The sequence below is a fragment of the Sapajus apella genome, unplaced genomic scaffold, assembly GCF_009761245.1.
Source record: "Sapajus apella isolate SASKATOON/1434 unplaced genomic scaffold, GSC_monkey_1.0 scaffold2, whole genome shotgun sequence".
NCBI lineage: Eukaryota > Metazoa > Chordata > Mammalia > Primates > Cebidae > Sapajus > Sapajus apella.
The window spans coordinates 46817103-46836817 of record NW_022436942.1 but is presented as its reverse complement, the minus strand read 5'-3'; the positions used below and the strand labels follow the sequence as shown (position 1 = coordinate 46836817).

General features: G+C 32.6%; 1 protein-coding gene across 1 annotated transcript in view; it reads left to right on the top strand.

The window, feature by feature from the left end:
- CEP290 (centrosomal protein 290) overlaps positions 1 to 19715 on the top strand; it is a 90045-nt gene that overhangs the window by 5002 nt on the left and 65328 nt on the right. The window contains exons 6-17 of the mRNA XM_032297149.1: positions 347 to 490; positions 5611 to 5664; positions 6262 to 6282; positions 6409 to 6561; positions 6965 to 7147; positions 7810 to 7899; positions 10445 to 10567; positions 11504 to 11627; positions 15949 to 16121; positions 16847 to 17009; positions 18472 to 18572; positions 18644 to 18731. Of these exons, the coding sequence (XP_032153040.1) occupies positions 347 to 490; positions 5611 to 5664; positions 6262 to 6282; positions 6409 to 6561; positions 6965 to 7147; positions 7810 to 7899; positions 10445 to 10567; positions 11504 to 11627; positions 15949 to 16121; positions 16847 to 17009; positions 18472 to 18572; positions 18644 to 18731 (1417 nt within the window). The remainder of the gene's footprint in view (positions 1 to 346; positions 491 to 5610; positions 5665 to 6261; positions 6283 to 6408; positions 6562 to 6964; positions 7148 to 7809; positions 7900 to 10444; positions 10568 to 11503; positions 11628 to 15948; positions 16122 to 16846; positions 17010 to 18471; positions 18573 to 18643; positions 18732 to 19715) is intronic.

Below are 19715 nucleotides of genomic sequence, written 5' to 3'. Positions count from 1 at the left end.
TCACAAACAGTGGTGGAGATTCTGATGATTCGTACACAGGTTCCAGGTCTCTGCGGCTCAGGACCTTTGCCATTAGTCTGGTACCTGTTGGCCAGTGGTTACAACAGAATGATTAACAGTCAATTCTTTGTAGCTCTGGGTGGTTCAGGGGAAGTTTAAGGACTTACTAGCTGTGAACTAAAGCTTAGGTAAGTTAAATTAAAAAAAAAAAATTCTTAATATGGTTTTAAATATCTGCACTGAAATATAATGAAAATTTAAAGGCAAGATAAGTTGCTTATTGTTGAATCATTTGAACTTGAAAATATAAGGGGATTAATTTATACTTTGGGTTTATTACTTTGAGATGGCTCAGCGGTCTGCAGGTGGACGGGATACTCGGTTTTTACGTGATGAAATTCGCCAACTTGAAAAGCAATTAGAACAAAAAGATAGAGAATTGGAGGACATGGAAAAGGAGTTGGAGAAAGAGAAGAAAGTTAATGAGCAAGTAAAGCACTTTTTTTTTTCCATGAATCTTCACTTTTCAAGTTACCTGGCTTTTTATAATTATTGGTAACAATATCAATTTTTGTATTGTATGTTATATTTGAGGAATTATGTACACTTATCTCTAAGATTTTATAACACTGTTCATTTTGTCATCACAAATTTTAAAATATAGTGGAACAGATACTTCTAGTGAATATGACTTGATTAATTCTTTATATTTGGAGGTACATTTTTCTCAGGATATATCATACTTATTACCTAAAATTGATGCTTTTGCCTGGAAGATTAGTGTCAAGAAACTAATAGACTTGCATAAAGAAGTGATCTTAGTATCATAGTTTATTTTGCATAAAAGTTATATTTATTTCAATGTATTTATATGATTAGTAGATTTAGAAATGAATCTTTTGATGATACATTCAATAATGTTTAATTAAATTTCTTGTTTTTGGTTATATCTTTTTATGTGAGATATATATACATATATATTGTTTTTGAAAAGTGTTGTCAGCATTTTATCAATCATATTTAAAATAACGTGTAATACATAGTTTTTATTGACTCATGTTATTCCTTGTTGTAAACTAATAATTCTTGCAGTTTTCCCTTGAATTTAGTTTTGGGAAAAAAGTTTTTTGCAGATAAACTTGTATTTTCTTGAAGAAAATTTCCTATTTTACCTCAGCTTCCTATTTAATGTTTTATTTATTTATTAACATTTCAAGTTAACATTTATTTGTTTTTTTATTTAGCCTCAGCTGTTAGTAAACTTAGTAAAATTTGATGCCTACATGTGGTAACTGTCCTGTCTCTTATACTCAGAAACATTTTTTACCTTTGTGTCCTTTAGGTCATTATTGTGTTATATTCTGTTTATTTCATTTTATCCATTGTTCTCTCAGAAATAGAGGGTCATACATTTTAAGAAAACGATATGCTATTTAAAAGAATCTGTCTCACTTGAGACCCAGAGTTCGAAACCAGCCTGGTCAACATGGCAAAAACCCCGTCTCCCCTAAAAATACAAAAAAAAATATCTGGACCTAGTGGGGAGTGCCTGTAATGCCAGCTACTTGGGTGGCTGAGGCAGGAGAATTGCTTGAACCCAGGAGGCAGAGGTTGCAGTGAGTCGAGATTGCACTACTGCACTCCAGCCTGGGCAACAGAAACGAGACTTTGTCTCAAACAACAATAACAATAAGAGCATCTATCATAAATTGATTTGTAAGGAAAACTATTCCTTACAAATTCCTTACAGGTATCTGTTTTACTCCCAAATTTTAAAGAATCATATAAAAGTTAGCTATCAAAACAATGTGGTAGAGAAAGTATGGATTGATGCCACTTAAATGTTAAGAACAAGCTCTCAGAGCATTATCTGGTTAGTTAACTGCAAAACATAACAGACCTGTGGATTTTTTAATAGTTATAAAGGATCTAACTTAACGATATTCACTGGTAGAATTGCTTAGGGGGATGCCTGTGGTTTTCTTGACTTTTATTCTTCTCTTTAGGCCTGTATCAGTCAGTTGATTATCATTCATACCACACAACCTTAGCTAGTCAGAACTACCTTGTCCATTTATATCTTAAACTATTATCTTTACTCATAGTCGCACACAGAGAAAACTTAAATATATGGCCTGTGTTCCTTTTTGGCTGCTAAGTTCCTTGAGATGAAATACGGGTATAGTTGCTTTGGTAATTACTTCTTTGCCCTTAACCAGTCATTCAGTTTTAGTGAGTCTTTACAGCATACCAGAGACTATGCTAGTTGCTAGTGATATGGTGGGCAACTATGTTCTGCTTCTCTAGGATATTCACAGTCAATAATAAGCATAACATAGTGATAATATGTTACTTAGGGAGATATATCAGGACATATTCTGGGATACTCTGGAGAGGGATGCCATAATCAGTCTTGAGGTTCAGGTTGTGATCTGTGAACTGAGACCTGAAGTAGAAGTTACACTGGTAAGAGGAATGAGGATATATATGGTGGTTAAAGAAAGAACATCCGGGATAGAAGGTAACGCATTTGCTAAGACCTAGAAGTAAGAGATGTTATGGAGTGTTTAGGAAGCTACAGTTATTCATTTTGACTGCAATATAAGTGAAAATAGCTTCCGTGGAGTCCTTACTATGTGTCAGGCACTTCATATGCATTAATTCATTTTTGCTTATTTGATACTTATCATATGAGATGTTGTTCATTTCTACCATGATACAGATGAAGAAATGGAGACAAAGAAAGGATAATTGCCCTGGTTACACAGCTTATAAGTGGTAATGATAGGATTTGCAAACAGTCTTACTCAAGAGTCTGTGCTAAATTGCCTTCCTAGTTTTAATTCTTATGATCATCTGGAGAAATAAGCAAGGGCCAGTTCCTGATGAATTTGGTTCTTTTCCTAAAAGGAGTCAATGAAGAGTTCTGAGCACAGGATATAATAAGATCTATACTTTAAAAGTTTATTGTACTTTGTAGAGAGTGGATTGAAAGAGGCCAACACTAATAAGGAGATATTTGTGTTAATTCAGGCAAGCCCTAATGATGGCATTTGCCTGAGACAGACAAGCGTGAGAGAAGTAGATGTAATTGGATGGGTGAATTTGTAATTGGTTGTTGGAGGAAACAGAGGATGGAGAATTTGCCTAATTTTGTGGATTGGGCCACTAAATAGGTAGATAGTGCCATTCACTGCAGAGGAACATAAGAGGCATTTGGAAAGTTTGAGATTATTTCAGTTTTCTAGGTGTTGAGTTTGAGGTTCTCGTGGGCATATTCAGAAAGGATTATCTGTGGTAATAGAATTCACAAGACACTCTGGGCAGATGATGAGGATTTATAAATCAACAATGTAGACATTATTGAAGCCGGAAAAGTGATTGTAAGGCACATCTCTGAGAAATGTCTATAAAGCAATGAAATTGGAAGAGGTGCTTCAAGGAAAAGCACAAGAAAGGAGAAATAGAGTGTGATGTTTGAAAAGACAAGGAATGAAAGCATCAATAGCATTAAATGCTTTAGCATTAAGTTCTTGGCTTCTCTTGTAAAAATTTCTCAATTAAGAACACAGTGGGATTATTAACTTTCAATTGATAATGATGATATGCAAACTTCTAGAATTTGTATTATACTTTGTATTTTGTTATAAATGTTCTTTAAATTTTTTATTATGAAAAATGTTATATCTTCATTAAGATTGTAAGAAATACACTGTTGGTGGGAATATAAATTAATTCAACCGTTGTGGAAGACTGGCAATTCCTTGAAGATCTAAAAGTAGAAATGCCATTTGATCCAGTAATCTCATTACTGGGTATATACCCAAAAGAATATAAATCATTTTCTTATAAAGATACATGTATGCATATGTTCATTGCAGCACTATTCACAATAGCAAAGACATGGAATCAACCCAAATGTTCATCAATGATAGAATAGCTAATGGATGCTGGGCTTACTACTTAGATGATGGGTTGATCTGTGCAGCAACATTTGATCAGGTCACGTTTACCAATGTAACAAACCTGCACTTTCTACACATGTACCCCAGAACTTAAAAGTTGATAGAAAAAAAAAAAAGAAAAGCAATAACCACCCACATACCCTTCATATAGATTCACCAGTTGTTAATGTTGTGCCACGTTTGCTTTATCTTTTTGTCAGTATCTTTACACACACATATATTTGTCTATCTGTTTGTTTAATCGCATTTTTTACTGAGTCATTTGAGAGCTAATTGCAGATACAAGACTTTGCACTTAAATATTTCAGCATGTCTGTTTGAAAAAGAAAGATGTTCTCCCACATGAACGCAATATAATTGTCAGGCTCAGGAAATTTAATACTGATTCAACACCATTATCTAGTCCATAATCAGATTTCTTCTAATGGCCCAATAATATCCTTCAGTCACCCCACCTCCAATATCCAAAGTTCCATCAAGGATCACATACTACATTTGGTTATTATAGACTTTTAAATATAGTTTTATACCATTGTGGTTCTATCCTCTCTTGAATAAAGGGGAGAAGCAGGAAAATGAAAGGTCATAAGAGGAATGAGATTTGGAGAATAGGTGAAAAAAGGCATCATAATGTTTATAATAATGTTTGCCATTTGGAGAAACGAGAGTCACAAATGAAATCACTTATATGTAGATAGAGAATGCTTTATTTTTTTTGTGATTCAATTCACTGATCATTGTGCTAAGAGCTCATACATCTTATTTAATTCTTATGTCAACATATATGAGAAAACTGAATTAAAGAGATACTAAGTAACTCATTCACACTTTACGAGAAATTGGTTGATGAGGGACATAAATCTAGGCCAGTATGATTTTAGATGGCTTCTTTTAACCATTGTGTTGTTATTGCCTTATATTTCTAAGTATTTTATGTTCACTGATAGCAATAATGGTCTAGCCTATGACATAGAAAAGTGAAATACAAAAATGTTAGGAAGAAAACCATTTTATTTGGATTTTTTTTGGGTGGAGCGGGTTTATATGTTTCTGTATTCTTTGGTTAGAGTTTGTGTGTGTGTGTGTGTGTGTGTGTGTGTGTGTGTGTGTGTGTGTGTGTGTGTTCTTTTTTATTCTTTAAAATGAACCTGTTTAGTACTCCTTAAATCCTTAATTTTTGAAAATTTTGGCCTATTATTGATGCGTTAGGTTGATATTAAATCCTTAATAGTCTAAATGTTTTTACTTTATTAGAGAGGACTTAAAATTTAAGTAGATAAGCTGACTATCTGGCTTTATACTGCTGATGGCCAGACTCGGTGGCTCAAGTCTGTAATCCTAGCACTTTGGGAGGCCAAGGTGGGTGGATCACTTGAGGCCAAGAGTTCAAGACCAGCCTGGCCAACACAGTGAAACCCTGTATCTACTAAAAATACAAAAATTATCCACTTATAGTGGTGCATGCTGTAATTCCAGCTACTCGGGAGGCTGAGGTGGCAGAATCGCTTGAACCCAGGAGACGGAGGTTGCAGTGAGTGGAGATCACACCACTGCACTCCAGCCTAGGTGACAAAGAGAGATGTTATAAAAAAAAAAAGAAAAATTACTGCTGAAATTTAACTTATTATTATTTTTACTATTTTAGTTGGCTCTTCGAAATGATGAGGCTGAAAATGAAAACAGCAAATTAAGAAGAGAGGTTGGTAAAAAATTTTAGTAGCTCTGGTGGTTCAGCAAAGGTACTTGTTAAAAAAGCTTACATAAATTTATATTTTAACCAGGACTGGAGTCCTCTAAGTAACTGATGATTTCAAACTGATTTTATGGTATGACTTTGTCTCAGGGAAATAGAAAATGAATCAAAATGTGAGACCATTAAGTACTATATTCATTTCAGGTCTATGAGGGTAAATCTTTTTGTTGTTTTATAAGCCATTCTTTGCGAGTTTTCTAATTAAATAGATGACTGGATTTCTATTCTTATTTCTCTTACCCAGAATCCTTTAAAAATTTTTATTACTTATGAAATCTTATAAATTCTGATCATCATTTGGTTCTACTGAACCAAATAATGTTTGTACATTGTTTATTCTGATAGAAGTTCTTAAGTTTCTAGTATAATTGAAATACTCTTTGTTTTGGTAGATAATTAGTATCCTTACTTTCTTTGGTTATTCAAAATAATGTACATCCTTCTCCTAACTTTTTTTTTGTTTTCTTTAGTCTCTAATTCTTATTTTTAATTATGTATTGCCTTTCTCATTTCTGATTACCTTTTTCCTGTCCTTTTCTGGAGAACAAACGTCTAAAGAAAAAGGTGAGGCTTTAAGGGTGGTGAAATCTTGGGAATTTAAAGATATGTTCTGAGAGCACCATTTAGAGGATGTAATTTTTGTTATTCTGAATAGTTTCATAATGCAATGTTGTGTTTGGTTACCTTCAGAATGAACAGCTTTCTCAGGATATTATTGATTACCAGAAACAAATAGATTCACAAAAAGAAACACTTTTATCAAGAAGAGGGGAAGACAGTGACTACCGATCACAGTTGTCTAAAAAAAACTATGAACTTGTCCAGTATCTGGATGAAATTCAGGTAAAATGGCTTGAAGTCAGTTCAGAGCAATGATTCCTACAAAACTTTAATTTCCATTATAATATAAATCTAATATTTAGTGCTAGGTGTAAATTCTTTGGTCTAAATCTGTCACTATATACTTGTAAAACATGAAATAAATTACATCTTTGAAGTTGTAACTTTTTAACTGTTCTTTTTATATTTGCCTGTCTTGGTCATTAAAAGTAATTGAGGTCCTTGTGTACAATTTACTTGATATTCAGTTTGATTTAATTGGTCAATGCCAACTAATGATCTATAGAAAATTCTCTTTGTTCACCCCCCTTCAGTGGACACTTAATGGCTGCATTTAATTTTAATTTGGTTTAATTTCAGTTTTTTGAAAATTATTTTTTAACTAGAGTGTCTTTAACGTTTTTAGACTTTAACAGAAGCTAATGAGAAAATTGAAGTTCAGAATCAAGAAATGAGAAAAAATTTAGAAGAGTCTGTACAGGAAATGGAGAAGATGACTGATGAATATAATAGGATGAAAGCTGTTGTACATCAGACAGATAATGTAATAGATCAGTTAAAAAAAGAAAATGATCATTATCGACTTCAAGTAAGAATTACTTTTAGAATGACTGATTTATTCAGACTTCATATTATCTCATTATTATTTATTTGAGCCTAGAAAGTACGTGAACTTTCTAGGATGTGAATTTTTATCTGTCTTTTTAATACCGTAATATGTTACCATGTTGATATATTTGCCCATATGTGTTTCTCCAATCCCCTCACAAACACTGAATCTTACAGTCCAGGATGTATAAATGATACTTGAATGAATGTGTAGATAGCAGGCATGTACAGCTCATAATTATGAGTCTTTCTGCAAGACTCTTAAAAATCCTGTGGATCATAATGTTTAATTTTATCTTAAATGCATTATAAATATATTTGAAGCCAATACATTGTTCACTGTTTATGTGGATTAAACTTGTTTAAAAGGTAATGTTTAAAAATAAAGTTTTCTAGTAATGAAAGATAATTATACAATAATAAGATCCAGAAAATATTAAATGTCATCTCTAATTCCAGGATGACTTCAATGATAAATATGCATATGTAATGTAATGTATCTGTATATATGTGTATATAAGTATGCATATGTATATGTGTGTATGTATATATGTTTATATATAATGTATATCTAAATATGCACAGGCGAAATATATATTATATTAATTTGCAACAACTCTTGAATTAACTGCTGTCTTTTAGGTGCAGGAGCTTACAGAGCTTCTGAAAGCAAAAAATGAAGAAGATGATCCAATTATGGTAGCTGTCAACGCAAAAGTAGAAGAATGGAAGGTATTTTTTTCAATTGACATAATAACTTTTTCATTTTGTATTTTAGATTTAAATTTTAGTCTTATTTTTGCTTAAATGTCGTATTTTTAAACATGAGTTTATTTTATTTCTTGGCTGGAAAAGCTCTAAAACTCTCCTTTGTGATCTCTAGCTCATTTCTTATTGAATGACCTCTTTCACATCAATGAGTTGAACTTTAAACTTTTTGATAGAAGTCTAACTCCAAAATATATTTGTCATGTGAAATATATAATTCTAAATGTATTTAAAGTTTTTCACTTAACTCATAGTTACCTTGTATACATTAGTGAAACATTTGCAGGTTTAATTTTAGTTTTTCTAACTAAATGTCAGATTGATCAGTGGGAATGGGAATAAGCAAAGGGATAGATTCACTTGGGAAGCCTTTTTAAAATGTACCTCTCTTCCTCACCACCACTCTCCAACCTTAACAAAATTGTTAGGCCTTACCATATTAGAAGTTGGGATTATGATGGTTCAATATTTGAAAAACATCAGAGATGATTCTGAATGAATAATTCTAATTTTAAAAGCTATCACTTCTAGAATCATTGCTTTCTAGTAGAGTTCACATAAATTTTGTTGGCATTTGGAATTGATTAGCATCTAGGAAGCTCAGATAACCTATATTTAAACAAAAGGAGTAGCAATGGAAATAAGGTCTATAGAATCTGTCAACATCTGTAAACTTTATATAAAGGGCCAGAGTAAATATTTTAGACCACCTGGTCTCTGCTATAACTAAACTCTGCTTATAGCACGAAAGCAGCCATAGAAAATAGGTAAATGAGTGAGCAAGGTGGTTTTCCTGTAAAATTTTATTTACAAAAGCAGGTGGGAGGCCAGATTTGACCTGTGAGCTGTAGTTTACCAACCCCTGGAAAAAACAGTTTTGACCACATTTAATGTTGGCAGAAGTAAATGGTAACATGTTATATGTATTCTGCACTTTGTTTTGACTTAATATCTTTTCATAATTATTTTATATCAGTAGATATAGTATTGCTATTCTTTTTAAAGGCTGTGTAGTTTTTATACAGGTATTTATTTGATAATTTGTGAAGTTTATGAAGGTTCCCATTTTGGGGTTAGAAACTGTTTTAATGAATTTCCTTATATATGCTATTTTGCGAATGTACATCTGTAGAATAAACTGCTGCAAGTATAATTGTCATTTATGTTACAAATACATCCTGATAGATTGTCACTTTGTTTTTTGCTTTATGGCATTTTTTGCTATGAAATATTTCTTTTTGTTCTTAAATTTATTATTTTTTAATGACTTTTGACCTTTGTTAAAATGAGAAAGGCTTCTGAGTATAAACTTGTTTCGTTATATTTTCTCTTTTTTTTTTTGAGACAGAATCTCACTCAGTTGCCCAGGCTGGAGTGCAAGGGTGCAATCTCAGCTCACTGCAAATGCCACCTCCCGGGTTCAGGTGGTTCTTGTGCCTCAGCCTCCTGATATATGGGATTACAGGCATGTGCGACCATGTGTGGCTAATTTTTGTATTTTTAGTAGATGTGGGGTCTTGCTATGTTGGCCAGGCTGGTCTGGAACCCTTGGTCTCAAGTGATCTGCCTGCCTTGGCCTCCCAAAGTGCTAGAATTACAAGCATGACTGTGTTCGGTCTTTTTTTACATTTAATTCTTTGAAACATATACAGTTTATTTTGATGTAAGAAGTATAACATGGATGCAACAGAGTTCCTCTGTTATCGAAACATCATTTATTGATTATTTCATCTTTCTCCTATTGAAATGCAATTTCATTTTTACTATGTATGCCTTTTGAATTTGAATCTAATTTTGGAGTCTCTTAAATTGATTGATCTATTTTCTAGCCATGTATACTTGTTTCAACTATTGTATGTTTTAATATCTAAAAACATTATCATTTTTCTTCATCACTTATCATTTTCATTTTAGGCTTTCATTAAAACTGTTCCTTATGAACATTTTTAATGTGAATTATAGAACTGGCTTGTCCAGTTTTTAAAAAATATCTTGTGGATTTTTATTGGGTACATGTTAAAGTTATAAATTGCTTTATAGATTGATTTAGGATAAACCTTTTTATGATATTTGGTCCTTCTAGCTAAAGAACACAAGATACCTTTTCTTTCATTCATTCAAGATATTTTATGCCTCTCAGTTGCATTTTAATGCATACTTCATAAATATCAATTGTATTTACTTCATAAATATCAATTGTATAAAACTTTTCAAAAGTGTATGGAAGTACTTCTTGTTTATAAATTAGTTTTTAAAGGTTGAAATATTTTTAAAGATTGAATTATAAAAAAAGAAAATTACAGTATATATTTTAAAATCATTTCCTATTTGAATTTCAGGTTGTATATACAAAAGGAACAAAAATTATGCCAGTAGTTGCTTATACTTTCTCACTTCAAATAATTTTTTTTCCTGTATTATAAATCTACTAATGGTATCATTTATGATAATGAAGAATGTTTTATTAATTTTCCTTTTGTGTAACAGATTCTATTTTGTTTATTTCTAGCTAATTTTGTCTTCTAAAGATGATGAAATTATTGAATATCAGCAAATGTTACATAACCTAAGGGAGAAACTTAAGAATGCTCAGCTTGATGCTGATAAAAGTAATGTTATGGCTCTACAGCAGGTAAAATGTTACCAGAATTTGGTTTCATCAACCAATTTTATTATAGTTGGAACTCTGAATGATGTCTTTTATTTATTATATCATCAGTGCCTAGTCTAGCAGCTTGCACTACCAACTGTATAATAATGTCTTTTTAAATTTCTTACACCATCTAGTCCCTATAAAAATTTAGAATTAAGTTTAGAGTCAGGATTAGAGTTAAGACTAGAGTTATCGTGTTTATTTTTCTGTGTTTATGTGGATAGTACACACATTGTTTTGGTTAGAAATTATTTAATAAGAAATGATTAAAAACTTTTAAGAAAATTTATAATAATGTTTTACACTGTTAAGGTTTATTTTACTGTATCTTAGTCCTAACATACCCTACACAATGTGACTTCAGCTAAAAGCATCGTTATAATTTATCTGTGCTACGTAAAGATTTTATTTTTAATGAAAATATACCCCAATAAGAGCAAGTCACACCTTTATTATTTATGCTGTAGTTACAGTCTAAAAGTAAGAAGGAGATTTGAAAAGTACATTCAGAATAAGAACAATTACAGGGGACAATATTTTTGAATGAAGTACTAAAGGGGAAAAAGCTAAGTTGAATAAAAGCAAAAGCACAGAGCAAAACACAAACATGCAAAATGGTAAAAATATGGAATTCAATGGAGGTGAGGAAAGTACCATATAAGGAATTATAGAAGTCACAAACATTAGGGAGTTCTGGAAATTCTGTTTTCCAGAGTGTTAGCCATTATATCCATCTTTCAGTATTGGAGTAGCAGCAGTATACCTATCATTGTGTATTACAGTTGAAGTGTACAAACTTTACCCAGAAGAAGATATGTTCTACAGTCTTGTTGAAAAAAATCATGCCTACCCTTTTCCTTACCATTTTAGGTTAATACTCATGAAAGGATATATATTGTTTTAAAACATTTATAGGGTATACAGGAACGAGACAGTCAAATTAAGATGCTGACAGAACAAGTAGAACAATATACAAAAGAAATGGAAAAGAATACTTTTATTATTGAAGATTTGAAAAATGAGCTCCAAAGAAACAAAGGTATTTTTATAAATACATAAAGTTATTTTATATATCATTATGTTGCTAAAGTACTTTATTAAAATAAAATGTCAAGTCAATATTGAGTTTTGTCTATTTGAATTATATATTTAAAAAAATTGTACAAGATATTATTTATTATTATACTTATATTACTGGTGCTTATGTTTGTTGATGATGGATCTATTTTCTGTTATTTTCTCCTCTGGTGAAAATTACATTAACTTCTATTACCAGGTCACTGGTATGAAAGAAATGAAAAATGGTGATATAATTATTTTTATTTAACTTCTTATAATTAACAAAGAATGGAGGATAATAAAATTTTGGCCAGTGTAACAGCATTGCAGATAGTTTTCAGAAGTTATTTCACATGTCAGCATTTGAATTAATATTACCCAGATTAATGTTTCATCATATTCTCCTTACATTGAGCCATACTACCTTGTTTAACACATCAAATTCTATGAATATAAGTTCTCGCAATATATGTGTTGTTATATTTCCATAGCACTACATACTATAATTATGTCAGGGCACACTAGTGCCAACTCTTCATGGTAATTTCATGGACATGTTTATTATAGTTGCTCACTATATATATTTTTTTAAATGACATGAAGGAGAAATAGTGATTCCATGTATGTATGTATGCAGTAGTGTAGTGATGTTGTGTTTGCAGGTAGGGTTGTAATTTTGAAAATGAAGCAAAAGCCTTGCAGAGGAGATAATTTAACCTATACTTAAAGAAGTAAAGGAATGAAACATGCAGATGGCTCTAAGCAGTGGGAATAAGTTCAAAGGCACTGAAGCAGGAGTGTACCAAGCGTGTTCAGAAGTACTTTTGGCTGGAGTAGTCAGCAGGTAAGATCAGAGCGGTAAACAGAGGCCATAGCGGTAAACAGAGGCCATATCATGTGGGGCCTTATAGTTCATTGTGATTACTTTGGCTTTTAAGTGAGAAGGGACATTGGAGAAAGTTTCTGAAGATAGGAGTGCTGTAATTTGACTTAGCCTGTGTCTGCAGTAGGCTGTAGAAGTAGTAAATAACAAGCAGGGAGACCTGTTAGAAGACTATTGTAATAATCTGGAGAAAAGTGATAGTGGTTTGAGCCATAATAGTAGCAGTGAAGTTATTGGATATAGAAGTTCTGGATGTATTTTGAAGGTGATAAAAATGGAATTTGCTAACAGATCAGATGTAGGATGTGTGACAGAGAGTTAGAATTCTTTGTCTGAAGCAAAAGTTTTGGTCATGGTGGAGCCGTGGGAAGGGCAGGTTGAGAGATAATCAGGTACTTAATTTTAGACGTTAGGTTTGAGATGCTTGTTATACATCCAAGTGAAGGTGTTAAGTAGGCACTTGTATATGAAAGTTTGAACTTTAGGACAGCAATCTAGGCTAAAGATGTGTTTGGTAACCATCTCTGTAAAAGTAATTGAAGTAATGAGGCTGGCTAAGATCACCAAGGGAGTAAAAGTAGGTTAAGAAGAAAAATCTAAAGAGTGAGTCCTGGGATACTTCTACTTTTCCAGCTAGGGAAATAAAAAGGAACAACCAAAGGAAACTGAAAAGGAATGCTCAGAGAGTAAGGAGGAAAAGCGGAAGTATGGAGAGCCCTGAAAACCACGTGAGGAATATAACAAAGGAAGAAGAAACAACTGCTTTCAGCTCTGTGTTCTTTGTTGCTGATAGATCAAGATGACCATGAAAAATTGACTGTTTGACCAAAAATGGTCATTTTTTGTTCAAGAGAAAGTGGGTAGAGAGGAAATATAATAAAGCAATATATGAACTCTTTTCCAGGACTGTTTCCATAAAGAGAAGGAGAAAACAAGGTAGTAGTTTGAAGCGAAAGAGGGATTAAGAAAGTATTTTTCTCTTAAAGATGGAAGAAATAACTCATGATTTAGGTTAATAGGAAAGTTCCATTAAAGAAGAAATGTTGATGAATCAATGAAGTGGTGAGAGAGAATTTCTGGAACAATAATATTTTTAAGAATGCAATGGGGTGGGATCCTAGTGTGCCAGTGAAGAGGTTAGCCTTAACTAGGAACAGAGAGCTCATCCATAATCATAGAAAAGAAGGTAGAGTGTATTGATACAGGTGTAGATGGCTTGGTAGACATCCTGGTAGTGGGAATTTGCTGAAGTTCTACATTGGTTGCTACTTTTTTTCTCAGTGAACAAGGAAGCAAGTTTCTTAACTGAAGGTAAGGATGGGGAAGATATTTCATAAGTTTGAGGAGAGAGGAGAAGAGAAAATATAAAATGGTCATCTGAAAGGTGGAAGACAGGAGAATGTGGTATGACTGTTGAGTGGCTTCAAGGGCCCACTAGATAGATATTTCTATATATGTGTTTATTATATTTGTGTTAGAATACTTTGCCAGTAGTTTAAACTGCTTTAAAAGGATGACTAATAGTATGGGTCATGCATATTCCAGTTACAAGGAGAAAAAGTGGTGATTGATCTCTGCTATCAAATAAGGACAAGGACTTACCTAATAACACTTTAGTCAGTCCATAGTCATATAATCCCTAAAGCTCACAGAAGGTGTATGTACTAGACTGTACTCTATATCTTGAACTTAACTTGTAAAACATAATGGCTAATGATATTCTTCCTTCATAGGTTTAGTTATTATTCTTCAGCTCTCTGAACATAGATAGTAAAAAAAATCTAATTCTGCTAGTTCACCAAAGCTGATTATTTGGACAAAACGTCTTGATCAAAATGTTTGAAAACCGTTCTCCTGACAAAAAGTAAATGCTCAAAAGTTTCAATAGTTTAGTATAAATTAATGAGGATAACCTTCATCAAAATATACTTATAGAATGTGCTTTTATAAACCAAATCCAGCAATAATGATGATGTAATATGTAACAGTTAACTTTCCAGTATAATATCATAAAGGCAAAGTGACTCTAAATATGTGTTACATATCAAACACTTATCAAAATACAGAAATATTAGGTTTAGTTAGCAGGTTTAGATTTTTTTATTACCTGTTTTCAGAGACCTGAAGAATAATGGCAAAATCAAGATAGACATTTATTTCTCATCTATGTAATGAACTAGAATTAGGCAGTCCAGGGTGTTGCCTTTATCTGCCCCATCCAAAATGGGTGCAGTGCAGCTTTATCTCATGTCTGTATCCCAAACAGCAAGATAGAGGAAGAAAGGACAAGAGTTAAAAGCATGTGCTGAAGGATAGGTAGGTAAATACAGTGTTTGTTATGGAGAGCCACGTGGAAGAATGTTAGGAGAATAGACATGTGGAAGAAAGGGAATAGATACAGGGGGAAAACAGCTTATGAAATGTTCCGCAACTTGGCTGTTAGCTTCAGACAGCAGGGCTCATTTCTTAAAAACTTTTGTGATCTCACATTACTAGTTTTATGCCTAAGTCCAATATTAAGTATATAACCTATATATTAGTAAATGCTTATTATGAATGAGTGTGAGAATGATCTGTGTCAATAAATTTTTGAATGATAGCAATATTATGTTTTGGTCTTTTTACAATTTAGTAAGATAATACAAGTAGGCATTCAAGAATTTTTCAGCTTAGTTTGTGTTAAGTTTAGCTGCAAGAGACAAAAAAAATCAAGCATGGTATAATAATTTAAGCAAGATAGAAATTTGCTTCTCTATGATGTGGACAAAGTTAAGCAAGTAGGGCAGGATTTGTGTGATAGATGCACAAATATTCCCTATTAGGGACCCTTATCTTGTGCTATGCCTATCTGAACATGTGGTTTCTTCAATCGTGTGAAGTTGCCACCTTCATATCCATGTGGATTTCAGCTAGTAGGAAGGAGGAAAGAGAAGACAAATATTACTCCTTTCTTTTAAAAACGTTTCCTGAAATGCACATATGACCTTTTCATTTATATTGCATTACTGACGTGACCGCACATAGCTGCTGGTGTGTAAGTGGAAATTTAGTTCTTTATTTCAAATGGCTACGTGCCCAGCTAAAAATCCATAGTTTTAGTACAGTGGACAAAAGGGAGGTTAAATATTAGGAACAGCTGCAGTGTCTGTCACAAGGATCATTCTTTGTAAAGCAGTATTTTGCAACCTCTTAAAATCCGTACCCCTTCAGCTAAGAAGATTTTACTGAATTTTACTTTTTTAGTTAATTATATTAGTAAAACCAAAACAAAACTTTGATTTTACAAATATAAAATTACAACTTTAAAGGAGTTTTTAAATGGCATGCCACTTTTCTTGCCACCGTATTGCAATCACTGATTTGAAGGAATCAAAGTAGTCAGTTCAATTAATTCATGATTTTTGTTTTTACTCTGTAGGTGCTTCAACCCTTTCTCAACAAAGTCATTATATGAAAATTCAGTCAACGTTAGACATTTTAAAAGAGAAAACTAAAGAGGCTGAGAGAACAGCTGAACTGGCTGAGGCTGATGCTAGGGAAAAGGATAAAGAATTAGTTGAGGCTCTGAAGCGGTTAAAAGATTATGAATCGGTATGTATTTTTATCTTGGCATTCAAGGAGTTTAGAATTATTCCTGCCACTCACAGACTATTCTGTGCTATTTACTGCATACCATTTAAAAAACATTCCATATGTATATTTTGACGAAGGTTATCCTCATTAATTTATACTAAACTATTGAAACTTTTGAGTGTTTACTTTTTGTCGGGAGAATTGTTTTCAAACGTTTTGATCAAGATGTTTTGTCCAAATAACCAGTTTTGGTGAACCAGCAGGATTAGATTTGTTTATTATCTGTGTTCATTGTGCCACTATGTAGATGTGACACCACTGACCAATTTGACAAAATTTATGACAAGGACAATTTTATTGCCTATTGTGTCAATACAACCTGCTGTCCAATATTTTTTCACTTTTACAGCTAAGTCAAGCAACTATAATGACTTACTTATTCTACTGGTATTGCTGATTTGCTTTTACTAATTCTTTTCTGTATTTTGATAAGTGTTTTATATGTAATGCATATTTGGAGTCATTTTGACTTTAGGATATTATACTGGAGAGTTAAGTGTTGCATATTACATCATTATTATTGCTGGATTTGGTTTATAAAGGCACAATAAAAAAGTAGTGTAGTTATATAAATTGTAGGCATATGTACATTTTCCTTTTAGTAAAAAAAATGAATTCATGAATTCGATAAATTTATTCAAGTAAACCATGTAATATTTTAAATTAGATTGGATATATTTCAGGGAGTATATGGTTTGGAAGATGCTGTCGTTGAAATAAAGAATTGCAAAAACCAAATTAAAATAAGAGATCAGGAGATTGAAACGTTGACAAAGGAAATCAATAAACTTGAGTTGAAGATCAATGATTTCCTTGATGAAAATGAGGCACTTAGAGAGCGTGTGGGTAAGCCATCTTTTAAGTTACATAGTTTGCTCAACCCTGATTTACAAGTCTTTTTTTTTAATTTAAATTTTGTTTATTATTATTTATTGAGTAGTTTAATGCCTTTTTTTTTTTCAAATAAATACTTTCATAGAACATTTAATAGAAATAAAAGTGGAGCTGCTCTGATTAAGTTGGAATCAGATTTTATGAGGTTGGAGTGGTGGCTTGGCAGGGCTGGACCATTGCTTTACTCAGTCCAGCATCTCCTCAGTAATAGCTACATGTTTAAAAAAATGAAAGTTTATTAATGCCACATATCAGAGGTTAACCTTTTTTTTTCCCGAACACAAGTAGGGTCTGTATTACCCACAATTGTTTGCAAAATTCTCTTGTTACAGATGAATTCCTGAGGATGTTTACAAACATCGTTTAAACTGTTTTTTTGTTTTGTTTTGTTTTGGCAGGGTCTTGCTCTGTCACTCAGGCCGGTGTGCAATGGTGCGATCTTGACTCAGTGCAACCTCTGCTTCCCAGGTTCAAGTGATTCGCCTGCCTCTGCCTCCCGAGTAGCTGGGATTACAGGCATGCACCACCGTGCCTGGATAGTTTTTGTATTTTTAGTAGAGATAGGGTTTCACTGTGTTGGCAAGGCTGGTCTCACACTCCTTACCTTAAGTGATCCACCTGCCTCGGCCTCCCAAAGTGCTGGGATTACAGACATGAGCCACCATGCCCAGCCTGTTTAAACCTCTTAAAGATTTTTAAGTGCTTGACTTTTGTAATTCAGACTGCTTAAGTTTTACTTTGGTTGAGTATTTTAAGGAGTAATTAGTAAATATAGCTTGAGAGTTTGTATATTTATTTTAATAAATAGCATATTAGTTAACATTACTAGTTTGAGTGTTCTAATAGTACAAACTAAGTTGTTGCTTTAAAATAAAAATAAATATCTAAATATAGATTTCATTATCATTGCTAAATTTCATTTAAATTAACTCTTAGTTAAAATGATTATTTGTAAAAACTATTATCTAAAGAAAAGACAAATAGACAAAGAAGTATTTTATACAGATATATGTGTGTGAATAGTATCAAACTAGGATCCATAGTTGTGGATCCCCAAGTTAGACATCTGATCAACTAGAACTATCAGATCGTAGCCAAGAATCTGGAAGTTCCTAAAGATGACTTCTGGCCAATCTAGATAGCTATTATAGAATGATACTTTCAGTGTTTAAAAAGCTCCAAATCTTGGTTTATAATTTACTTTGGGTTTTATTTAGGATTTCCATGAATAATTTTGATAAAATTTTAACTTGGGTTACAGTTTAAATATCTGGAAAATTCTTGCACAGAAAGTTGCCTTGTCCTTCAGTGATACTGGCTAAGCAGATTTTAACCAGTTGCTTGATAGTATATGACGTTTTTGCAGTTTATTTGAATATTTTTAAGTTTTTAATTGTATTGCTTTCTATCGTAGGCCTGGAACCAAAAACAATGATTGATTTAACTGAATTTAGAAATAGCAAATGCTTAAAACAGCAGCAGTACAGAGCTGAAAACCAGATTCTTTTGAAAGAGGCAAGTATGGTAGTCAGTTGATATTTTCTTGGTTGAACTATAGAGAAATACTAATAATTTATGCTTTGCAGATTGAAAGTCTAGAGGAAGAACGACTTGATCTGAAGAAAAAAATTCGTCAAATGGCTCAAGAAAGAGGAAAAAGAAGTGCAACTTCGGGTATACTCAGTTATTCTAAACTTTTAAAAAGAATTTTTGGTAAATGAGTTGTCTGGATATGAAATTATTTGTATATTTTTTTGATGTTTTATTGAGGGTCTGCTACAAATTTAAAAAATGGCAATAGCAACCTAAAGGAGATAAGTGTCCATGGGTTCAGTCTTGAATATGAAATAGGAAATAAGAAAACAAAACAAAAAAACAAAAACCAAGCAAACAAACAAACCAAACCTTAGAATTGTAGAATTTTAAAAATTGTATAGTATCATATTTTAATTTCTGGACAGTCCCGATATACTGTGATTAATAAGTATGAAAATTAGTAGTTTTTATGTTAATATATGTTACTCATTATTTTCTATTTCCTTAAGGACTATGCATTAGAAACCTTTTTTTTTTTTTTTTTGTAAATTGTTATTATTATTGTTTGAGATGGACTTTGTCTTGTTTTGTTGCCCAGGCTGGAGTGCACTGGTGCAGTCTCTCTCACTGCAACCTCCGCCTCTCAGGTTCTAGTGATTCTTGTAGTTGAGCTTCCCAAGTAGTTGAGACTGCAGGCATAAGCCACCACGCCTGGCTTATTTTTGTATAGTAGAGATGGGGTTTCAACATGTTGACCAGGCTGGTCTTGACCTCCTGATTTCCAGTGATACATCCGCTTTGGCTTCCCAAAGTTCTGAAATTATAGGCATGAGCCACCACACCTGGCCTTAAATTATTCTTTACTAAGTGGAAGTAATGTTTTATTGAATATAAATTAGCATCTTTTTTTTTTTTTTTTGGTTTATTTTACTTGAGCCAAAGAGAACAGTTGATTAAGTTTTATAGTAGCCATTGCAGTGCTTTTTTGTAGGAAGACCACACAGAAGGAATTTCTTTTTCACTTGGCGCAAATCCCCAAACATCTATATGAATAATAGCAGAGTGGTTCTTTTTAGCATTACGACGTCTATAATACATCAAAAACTTTCTCAAGAAATGAAG